Here is a 12,015-nt window from a genome sequence, read left to right as displayed (position 1 = left end):
TTGCACTGCAAAGAGGGATGTAACATATGGCATAAGATACGAGGCATATGGTAAGTATGTGTATTTTTAGAGATAAATGGTCTCAAAACAAAAGGGATAGGGCATAGATAAAATGGAATGAAAATAGCAGATAGCAATTGGGTTCAGATGATAGCTAGGCTATTAAGCAGACCGTGCAGAGTAATGGTTGTCGTTTGTAAAGGTAACACTATCACACATTGGAAAACACACGGACACGGAGACACTTTATATCCACTTTATACCCCAAAACACACACACACACACACACACACACACACACACACACACACACACACACACACACACACACACACACACACACACACACACACACACACACACACACACCCCAAGTGGACACTTCAATAGATTAGCCCTGACACTCAGAGAGGAGGTTAAGGTGATGTGTACACAGAAGCTGACACTGGCCTGAGTGTGGGATGTATTAATGCTGACAAGGTTAGAGAAGTAGGGAGAGCTTTCAGCACAGGGCTTTGATCAAAGGCCTGCAGGGGAGAGAGGCTACTGGAGTAAAAATAACACAGAATGTCACTATCAGAGAGAGAATCAACTATCAGAGAGATGGGGAGAGGAGAGGGGGGCAAGAGAGGAGAGAGCGAGAAACCGAGAGAGAGAGAGAGGGGAGTGGGGGAGAGAGAGAAAGACATAGAGAGAGATAGAGAGGGAAGTTGAAGAGAGAGGCAGAGAGAGAGGATAGAGAGGGAAGTTGAAGAGAGAGGCAGAGAGAGAGGATAGAGAGGGAGAGAACGAGAGAGAGAGAGAAAGCAGAGCGGCTGAGAAAGGGGGAAAGCATCAGAGGGAGAGAGCACATCAGGATAGAAGAGAGATTTCCTATCAAACACTTTTAGAGCACTGAGACCCAGAATAACACTGTACATTACTACCAATGCCCTGGAACACAGACTAACATAGATCATCATACAACCCTGGAACACAGTGAGATAGAAATAACCTCACTATAAGAACACTGGGAAATCACTGTCAAAACCTGTAGCCTCAGGTCTCCAGTGTCAACTGTGTGTGTGTGTGTGCATGTGACTGAGTGTGTGTATACCTGAGAGAGGGAGAGACAGAGAGATAGAGGGAGAGAAAAAGAAAGAAAGAAAAAAAAAAGGCAGAACATCAGAGAGAGAGAGAGAGAGAGAGAGAGAGAGAGAGCGAGAGCGAGAGAGCGAGACCCACCCGTGGAGCAGCAGACGTAGACTCTCAGTCTCAGGCAGCTGTGGCCGTGGTGATGGGTGGGCGTGGCTTCAACAGAACACAGATACAGGTCAGCCATGTGCCATCTAGAGGCCAGTCTATGAACTAACATGACTTTGGCTTTTTTGGCACAATATGGTTTTGTCCCATATGGCACCATATTCCCTACATACTGCACTACTTTGACATATATGCCCTGGACAAAAGAAGTGCAGTACATAAGGAATAGGGTGCCAAATGGGATGCAACCAAAGTGAAATGGTCATTATAGTTTATTACAGCAGTTTAACACAGTTACTGTATAGTGGTACATTTAAGCAAACAACAAAGTATATTTAGGAGTGTGGTGTAAGAGTTAAATGACCTAAAGTAGTTTAATGACTCACAAATTGAATGCTGTAATAGTCCAACTCTAACTTACTAAGCGAATTCCCACTTACGATGTAAAGTACCTGCACTTGGGAAAGCGCTATATAGATAGCCCATGCAACCTGTTGTCATTACTCGACTATAACACTATGTAGAGAACGAGTATCTCAGCTCCTTACAAATGTAGTAGTACAATCATCATTACATAGTTATTATACACTACCGGTCAACATTTTTAGAACACCTACTAATTCAAAGGTTTTCCTTTCTTTTTACTATTTTCTACATTGTAGAATAATAGTGAAGACATCAAAACTATGAAATAACACATATGGAATCATGTAGTAACCAAAAAAGTGTTAAACAAATTAAAATAGATTTTAGATTCTTCAAAGTAGCCACCATTTGCCTTGATGACAGCTTTGCACACTCTTGGCATTCTCTCAACCAGCTTCACCTGGAATGCTGTTCAAACAGTCTTGAAGGAGTTTCCACATATGCTGAGCACTTGTTGGCTGCGTTTCCTTCACTCTGCGGTCCGACTCATCCCAAACCATCTCAATTTCGTTGAGGTCAGTGGATTGTGGAGGCCAGGTCATCTGATGCAGTCTAGGACACTGCATCTTAGTGAAAGAGGCATCAATACAGTCCCTGGTTCGTATCCAGGCTGTATCACATCCGGCCGTGATTGGGAGTCCCATAGGGCAGCGCACAACTGGCCATCATTGTAAATAATAATTTGTTCTTAACTGACTTGCCAAGTAAAATAAAGGTACAAAAAAAAATGCAGCACTCCATCACCCTCCTTGGTAAAATAGCCCTTCCACAGCCTGGAGGTGTCCTGGGTCATTGTCCTGTTGAAAAACAAATTATAGTCCCACTAAGCCCAAACCAGATGGGATGGCGTAACACTGCAGAATGCTGTGGTAGCCATGCTGGTTAAGTGTGCCTTGAATTCTAAATAAATCAGACAGTGTCACCAGCAAAGCACCCCCACACCATAACATCTCCTCCTCCATGCTTTACGGTGGGAAATACACATGCGGAGATCATTCGTTCACCCACACCACATCTCACAAAGACACAGCGGTTGGAACTAAAAATCTCAAATTTGGACTCCAGACCAAAGGACACATTTCCACCGGTCTAATGTCCATTGTTCTTGTTTCTTGGCCCAAGAAAGTCTCTTCTTATTATTGGTTCCCTTTAAAACCTGTTGGGGCTAGGGGGCAGTATTTGCACGGCCGGATAAAAAACGTACCCGATTTAATCTGGTTACTACTCCTGCCCAGTAACTAGAATATGCATATAATTAGTAGATTTGGATAGAAAACACTCTAAAGTTTCTAAAACTGTTTGAATGGTGTCTGTGAGTATAACAGAACTCATATGGCAGGCAAAAACCTGAGAAGATTCCATGCAGGAAGTGGAAATCTGATTTGTGGAATCACCTTCAACACTTTGCCTATGAAACAGTTAGGATTCATTTAGCACTTCCTAAGGCTTCCACTAGATGTCAACAGTCTTTACAAAGTGGTTTGAGTCTTCTCCGGTAAAAACTGACCGAAAGAGAGGCTTGGAAAGTTGGTCATAGGGGGAGAGCCATTACTACTATGACGCGGGCGCCCATGGGTACTCTTTCATTCTGAAACGTTTAGTAAGACAATGCAATCGTCCACCTTGAATATTATTGAAGCTCTGATTGAAAAAGGCCCTAAAGATTTATGTTATACAACGTTTGACATGTTTGAACGAACGTAAACATTCATGACGACAAGTCCCGTGCGCCTCGTACATTATGAGTAGCCTTCGGAATGCGCTAACAAGAAGAAGCTATTGGGACATAAATTATTAACTTTTTCGAACAAAACTACATTTGTTGTGGACCTGGGATTCCTTGAAGTGCCTTCTGATGAAGATAATCAAAGGTAAGGGAATATTTACAATAGTATATTTGATTTTAGATGGTTCCAAGATGGCGCTAACCTGGATCGCCTAGCCTATTTTTCTGAGCATAGCACCTCGTTTATTGCAAAGTGTGATTTCCCAGTAAAGTTATTTTTAAATCTGGCAATGCGGTTGCATTCACGAGATGTTAATCTATAATTCTTTGAATGACAATATTCAATTTTAACAATGTTTTCGAATAGTAATTTTGTAAATTGTAGCGCTGATTCACCGGAAGCATTCGAGGGAAAATATTTTCTGAACGTCACGCGCCAATGTAAAATGCTGTTTTTATATATAAATATGAACTTTATCGAACAACAAATGTATGTATTGTGTAACATGATGTCCTAGGAGTGTCATCTGATGAAGATTGTCAAAGGTTAGTGCTGCATTTAGCTGTGTTTTGGGTATTTGTGATGCATGCTAGTTGCTTTGAAAATGGCAGTGTGATTATTTCTGGCTGGGTACTCTCCTAACATAATCTAATGTTTTGCTTTTGCTGTAAAGCCTTTTTGAAATCGGACAACGTGGTTCGATTCAGGAGAGGTGTATCTATAAAATGGTGTAAAATAGTCATATGTTTGAGAAATTGAAGGTATTGAGGTATTTGTATTTCGCGCGACGCGATTCCACTGGCTGTTGACTAGGGTGGGACGCAACCGTCCCAGGTTCCCAGACAGGTTAATAGTGGTTACTTTGCAGCAATTTGACCATGAAGGCCTGATTCACGCAGTCTCCTCTAAACAGTTGATGTTGAGATGTGTCTGTTACTAGAAGTCCGTGAAGCAATTATTTGGGCTGCAATTTGAGGTTGGTAACTCTAATGAACTTATCCTCTGCAGCAGAGGTAACTCTGGGTCTTCCATTCCTGTGGCAGTCCTCATGAGAGCCAGTTTCATCAAAGCACTTGATGGTTTTTGCGACTGCACTTGAAGAAACTTTAAAAGTTCTTGAAATGTTCCGTATTGACTGACCTTCATGTCTTAAAGTAATGATGGACTGTTGTTTCTCTTTGCTTATATGAGCTGTTCTTGCCATAATATGGACTTTGTCTTTTACCAAATAGGGCTATCTTCTGAATACCAACCCTACCTTGTCACAATACAACTGATTAGCTCAAATGCATTAAGGAAAGAAATTCCACAAATTAACTTTTAAGAAGGCACACCTGTTAATTGAAATGCATTCCAGGTGACCACCTCATGAAGCAGGTTAAGAGAATGCCAAGAGTGTGCAAAGCTGTCATCGAGGGAAAGGGTGGCTATTTGAAGAATCTCAAATATAAAATATATTTTGATTTGTTTAACACTTTTTTGGTTACTACATCTTCCCTGTGGCTCAGTTGGTAGAGCATGGTGTTTGCAACGCCAGCATGGTGTGTGCAACGCCAGGGTTGTGGGTTCGATTCCCACAGGGGGCCAGTACAAAAAAAAAAATCTATATATATATATGAAATGTATGCATTCACTACTGTAAGTCGCTCTGGATAAGAGCGTCTGCTAAATGACTAAGATGTAAATGTAATTTCATAGTTTGTCTTCACTAATATTCTACAATGTATAAAGAATGAATGAGACGGTGTTCTAAATCTTTTGACCGGTAGTGGACTTCTATACAAACTTAGAATAGAAATATTCCACTCACATATGTAGTAGTACTCGTGGCCCACGTTGAACTCGTAGCCCAGGGAGAAGGCGCTGTAGCGCTGGAACTTCTCAGAGAATTTGATGGGTGCGTGGGGTGCGTGTGGCCGGTTGCACTCCCAGCGCTTGAAGCCCATCTGGGGGTCGCAGGTGCGGTAGCCGCGGTAGCTGACCATGTAGAGGACGTACTGCTCGGCCACAGTGCGCTCCAGTGTCCCCCGCTGGCTGGTGTTGTAGTGTGGGCAGTAGATGTCCAGGTAGTCGTTCACCGCCACCTGCACCGTGTAGCCCTCCCTCCGTAGACTGGCGAGAGAGAGAGAGAGGGGGGAGAGGAGACAGTAGGATGGAGGGAAGGACAGAGAGAGGGAGAGCGAGTGGGGGAGGGAGGGGGAGAGGAAGGAGAGAAAGGTGGAGGGAGATGGAGGAAGAAGAAATAAAGACAAAAAGAAGGAAAAAGAGAGGAAATACAATGATGAGTAACAGCATAGTATAAAACTCTTATCAGGGAGGGACTACTTTACAAATAGTAATGTTCTCACTCTATTCACAGTCCCAAAACCAACCAGGGTTGCTGCAGAAAATAATACCCAATCCTTCAAGCCTACTGTCATTCCCATGAGCATGACATAGTCTGGGTCAGTGAGGCAGAAGGAGAACATGTCATTGGAGACATGTAGCTCATGTAGCTCTCCTACCACAGGAAGGAGAGATACACTGACATGTGAAGGGTCCCATGCACCCACGGCGACCGAACACAGTGTACCAGTGTGTTAGCAGGTACCGAAGGTTAGTCTAGGGTTGGGACATGTGAAGTGTGTGTGTGCGTGCGTGCGTATACAGTCAAAGCTTTAGCCTTAGGTGAGGAAATGAGGTGACATGATTTAACATCCTACCCAATAACATCATACTATGTACAGTTGAAGTCGGAAGTTTACCTACTCTTAGGTTGAATTCATTAAAACTTGACTTTTCAACCACTCCACAAATTTCTTGTTAACAAACTATAGTTTTGGCAAGTCAGTTAGGACATCTACTTTGTGCATGACACAAGTAATTTTTCCAACACTTGTTTACAGACAGATTATTTCACTGTATCACAATTCCAGTGGGTCAGAAGTTACCATACACTAAGTTGACTGTGCCTTTAAACAGCTTGGAAAATTTCAGAAAATGATGTCATGAGGGTACCACGTTCATCTGTACAAACAATAGTACGCAAGTATAAACACCATGGGACCAAGCAGCCGTCATACCGCTCAGGAAGGAGATGCATTCTGTCTCCTAGAAATGAACGTACTTTGGTGTGAAAAGTGCAAATCAATCCCAGAACAACAGCACAGGACCTTGTGAAGATGCTGGAGGAAACAGGTACAAAAGTATCTATATCCACAGTAAAACGAGTCCTATATTGACATAACCTGAAAGGCAGCTCAGCAAGGAAGAAGCCACTGCTCCAAAACCGCCATAAAAAAGCCAGACTACGGTTTGCAACTACACATGGGGACAAAGATCATACTTTTTGGAGAAATGTCCTCTGGTCTGATGAAACAAAAATAGAGCTGTTTGGCCAAAATGACCATTGTTATGTTTGGAGGAAATAGGGGGAGGTTTGCAAGCCGAAGAACACCATCCCAACTGTGAAGCACTGGGGTGGCAGCATCATGTTGTGGGGATGCTTTGCTGCAGGAGGGACTGGTGCACTTCACAAAGTAGATGGCATCATGAGGAAGGGAAATTATGTGGATATATTGAAGCAGCATCTCAAGACATCAGTCAGGAAGTTAAAGCTTGGTCGCAAATGGGTCTTCCAAATGGACAATGACCCCATGCATACTTCCAAAGTTGTGGCAAAATGGCTTAAGGACAACAAATTCAAGGTATTGGAGTGGCCATCACAAAGCCCTGACCTCAATCCTGTAGAAAATTTGTTGGCAGAACTGAAAAAGTGTATGCGGGCAACGAGGCCTACAAACCTGACTCAGTTACACCAGCTCTGTCAGGAGCAATGGGCCAAAATTCAACCAACTTATTGTGGGAAGCTTGTGGAAGGCTACCCCAAACGTTTGACCCAAGTTAAACAATTTGAAGGCAATGCTACCAAATACTAATTGATTGTATGTACACTTCTGACCCACTGGGAATGTGATGAAAGAAATAAAAGCTGAAATAAATCATTCTCTCTGCTATTATTCTGGCATTTCACATTCTTAAAATAAAGTGGTGATCCTAACTGACCTAAAACAGGGAATTGTTACTTGGATTAAATGTCAGGAATTGTGAAAAACTGAGTTTAAATGTAATTGGATAAGGTGTATGTAAACTTCTGACTTCAACTGTATACTCATTATCATAATTGTACAAAGAATTATTATACAAACTTATTATGCTTATCTTGAAGGGATGGAAAGGACAATTGATGAGATGTGAGGTATCCTTAGCTGTGTCAGGATAAATGGCAGGGGAAATCTGCAACTGGAGCGGTATTTACTACTTTGTACCATTAGGCGGCAGTATTGCGTTGCATTCAGCCCTAGGGTTTCCTCTCTCACCCTCTTCTTTCTCGCACTCTTTCTCTCAATTACAATCTCTCACACACACACACACACACACACACACACATACACACATACACACACACACACACACACACACACACACACACACACACACACACACACACAGGGAAAATGAGCAAACGCACACGAGTGAACGGTCACACACATGCACGCACGCACAGACACAATACTAGGTCAGATCTCAAGGGAGATTATTATTCAATTACAAAATGAGGATCACCTCGCTCTCTCTCTCTCTCCCACTCTCATTATAGTGTAGTAACATTGCTCCTTTTCTGGGTATTTTTCTCTACCACAATCGATACCTCTGTCTTTTCCCTTCTCTTTGTTTGCATTACACACATGTAGAGACAGAAGAATATCATATCCCTTAACCACTGTTCTTTTCCTGGCATCAATCTTATCTCATCGCTCATACCCCACTCCTTTCTCAGATGTTGGATGACAGATTTTTGTCTCACAGTGTTGTAAAAAGAAACACAGCCATGCTTCAAAGGGACTACATTTAGAGAGAGTGGGAGAGATGGGAGGGAAGAAAACGAGAGGGGAAAGAGAGAGAAAGAGGGAACGAGATGGAGAGAGGGGGGGAGGAGAGAGAGGAGAATAGAGTAAGAGATAGTAAAAGAGGGAAAGGTAGAGGAATGATGGAGAATGTGATGATGGGGAAGCTTGGATGCAAATGGGATATAAATACAAAGGGAAAGGAGCTTCTGTCATTGAGAGAGTAGGCGGAAAGGAATGAGTGAGGGTGTGCATTTACAAGTGGGTGTGTATATTATGTGTGCACGTGGGTGTGTGTGAGTGAGTGTTGAACACTGAGGCTTTAGTAGCACACTCTACGCATAATACATAACACGAGGACAGAATGTTAGATCACAGTTCCGTCATAAAGGCACAGAAAGTGTCAGAGGAGGATGCTCTGTAGGTGTGTGAAATCATAGACTTATATACAAAACAAAAATATGAACGCAACAATTTTATAGATTTTACTGAGTAACAGTTCATATGATGATATCAGTCAATTGAAAAATTCATTAGGCCCTGATTTCACATGACTGGGAATACAGATATGCATCTGTTGGTCACAGTTACCTTAAAAAAAAAATTATCCTCACAATGGGCCTCAAGATCTCATCACGGTATTGTTATTCAATCGATAAAATGCAATTGTGTTTGTTGTCCGTAGTTTATGCCTGCCCATACCATAACCCCACCGCTCACCCACACAACGCCATGCACGTGGTCTGCGGTTGTAAGGTCGGTTGAACGTACTGACAAATTCTCTAAAACGACGTTGGAGCCGGTTTATGGTAGAAAAATTAACATTCAGTTATCTGGCAACATCTCTGGTGGACATTCCTGCAGTCAGCATGCCAATTAGACGCTCCCTCAAAACTTGAGACCTCTGTGGCATTGTGCTGTGTGACAAAATTGCACATTTTAGAGTGTTCTTTTATTGTCCCCAGCACAAGGTGCACCTGTGTAATGATCATTCTATTTAATCAGCTTCTTGATATGTCACACCTGTCAGGTGGATGGATTATCTTGGCAATGCTCACTAACAGGGATATAAACAAATTTGTGCACAACATTTGAGAGAAATAATCTTTATGTGCATATGGAACATTTCTGGGGATCTTTTATTTCAGCTCATGAAACATGGGACCTACATATTTTATATTTTTGTTCAGTGTATAAGCAGTCCACTTAGTGACCCATGACACATTAGGTGGTGGGGCAAGGAAGGGTGGGGAGAAGGGAGGAAGATTTAACAACAGAGAAAGGGAGAAAAGGAGGAAGAGGAGGAGGGCTAGTGGGGGAATCTAAGCAGGACAAAGAGAGGAAAACACAGTGAATGATGACAAACAAGTGAATAAAATGGAGAGTAAGTGAGGCAGAGGGAGAGACAAAGATGTAGTGCACCCCAGGGATACACATATATGTAGTAGTGCAGGGAAAAAAGAGTGATGGTGCCTTTCTTTCTCATCCTGTCTCGCTCTCTCTCTCCCCGCTGTGCATTGTCTCTGTGTCGTTTCTGCTGTATCATCATCATTTTCCTATGAGTGGGAAAGCACTGCTCGTTAGTACAGCCAGCAGAAGCTGGTGAAGACAGCCTAGCAAGGGGGGAGCGAGGGAGAGAGAGGAGTGACAAAGACAAAGATAGCACCACTGTACCTTGCACCACAAAAACAAGTATTTTGAGAATACAGCCGCTATCAATAAATAACAAAGATACTGTAAAAGAGACCGTGGACAGAAACTAGCGGTCTGTTCTGCAGTGGAAGATCTAAACAAAATCCAATTTCCAACCAAACCAACCACCATTGTGAATGAGCATAAACAAAATGTCCATTACCGTTACATCACAGACAATAATACTGTTAGAGTAACAGCATTGACTGTTAGTAATAGTAGATCTACATGCTGTTTACATGCAGGCTGCTGTCTGACCATCATATCCAACCAATCCTCTCCATTGTGGATGAGTATAAGCAATATGGTCATTACCTTTACATCACTGTCAATACCATCACAGTTAAAGCATTGACTGTTAGTAATAGTAGATCTCTAGATCTACACGCTGTTTACATGCACGATGCTGTCTGACCTAGCCTGACAACTCACACTAAATTATTCCGCTGCTCTATAATTCACTTCATACTTTAGTCTGAGATTGCCATCGCACACATAAAATGGTCAATACCGTTACATGATTCATTATGTTACATGGTTCATTATAGTTACATTCATGTCCCTGCTGTTACAGTAACAGCATCGACTGTATTAGTAGTGTTAGTGTATCTACACTGTACAAAAATATAAAGGCAACATGTAAAGTGTAAAGTGAGCTGAAATAAAAGATCCAAGAAATGAAAGAAATGTCCCACAAAAAGCTTATTTCTCTTAAATGCTGTGCACAAATTTGATTACATCCCTGTTAGTGAGCTTTTCTCCTATGCCAAGATAATCCATCCACCTGACAGGTGTGGCATATAAGGAAGCTGATTCAACAGCATGACCATTACACAGGTGCACCTTGTGCTGGGGATAATAAAAGGCCACTTTAAAATGTTCAGTTTTGTCACACAACATAATGCCATACATGCCTCAAATTGAGGGAGCGTGCAGTTGACATGCTGACTGCAGGAATGTCCACCAGAGCTGTTGCCAGAGAATTTAATGTTAATTTCTCTACCATAAGCCGCAGCCAACATCATTTAAGAGAATTTGGCAGTACGTCCATACCATTCCTGCCAAAATATGATCAAAGAACAGAACAAGACCATGTTTTGGTGTGGTTTGCATTCAGCAGTGAGCAAATGTTAAAAGAAATTTAAGAAAATGAAGATAATATGGTCCAAACGGCCTCACAACCGCTGACCACGTCTAACCGTGTAAGCGCAGGACCTCCACATCCGGCTTCTTCACCTGCGGGATCGTCTGAGACCAGCCACTAGGACAGCTGATGAAGCTGAGGAGTATTTCTGTCTGTAATAAATGCCTTTTGTGGGGAAAAACTCAATTCTGATTGGCTGGGCCTATGCCCTCCCAGGCTCACCCATGGCTGCGTCTGTGATATCAATAGATTAGGGCCTAATGAATTTATTTCAATTGACTGATTTTATTATATGATCTGTAACTCAGTAAAATCGTTGAAATTGGTGCATGTTGCATTTCTATTTTTGTTCAGTATACATGCCGCTCACATTCAGGTTGGTTTCTTAGTCTGACCATCAAACAACCTTCATTCAATCCCAATACAAGCATCATGACATCTTAAATCATCTCCCTCAAGGTCACCATTAAGGATTTACAGTTGAAACACAGGTGCAATCATGGAATAAATGTACAAGTAACATAGTGATGCACAATCAATTTCTTCCTCTGATTTCTCCAAATGTCTAACTAATAGAAGACCGACAGGCTCCTCTAGCTGCGGACGAGACAGGGACAGGCTCTGCTGCTTTCCCCGTACCTTAGCACCAAAAGTCATTACATCGTCTCCAAGTAAAAGTACACACAGTCTCCAGCAAATCTTCCCTCCGCTGATTGGGTTAGCCTTGTAATTAGCGCACGGTTTACTGTGTTCCGATCCAAAATGGAGGCTGAAAATAAATGCTGAGGCGTGGGGGGAAAAAATAGCTAGATGCTACAGCCTTTCAGGTCTGGGATTACCCCTGGATCTGATTGGAGTATACTGTAGTGATGATTCAGAGATGACTCAGAATAGTGGT

The 12,015-nt window shown here is 42.3% G+C and overlaps 1 protein-coding gene across 1 annotated transcript in view; it reads right to left on the bottom strand.

Moving 5' to 3' along the window:
• The window catches only part of LOC106570106 (ephrin-A3), a 95,450-nt gene that overhangs the window by 13,851 nt on the left and 69,584 nt on the right, over positions 1-12,015 (bottom strand). Inside the window, exons 2-3 of the mRNA XM_014142114.2 lie at positions 5,206-5,507; positions 1,225-1,290 (exon numbers count right to left, since the gene is read on the bottom strand). Of these exons, the coding sequence (XP_013997589.1) occupies positions 1,225-1,290; positions 5,206-5,507 (368 nt within the window). The remainder of the gene's footprint in view (positions 1-1,224; positions 1,291-5,205; positions 5,508-12,015) is intronic.

Source organism: Salmo salar, chromosome ssa14 (assembly GCF_905237065.1).
Source record: "Salmo salar chromosome ssa14, Ssal_v3.1, whole genome shotgun sequence".
Taxonomy (NCBI): domain Eukaryota; kingdom Metazoa; phylum Chordata; class Actinopteri; order Salmoniformes; family Salmonidae; genus Salmo; species Salmo salar.
The sequence above is the reverse complement of the archived record's forward strand: the minus strand, read 5'-3'. Positions and strand labels throughout refer to the sequence as shown.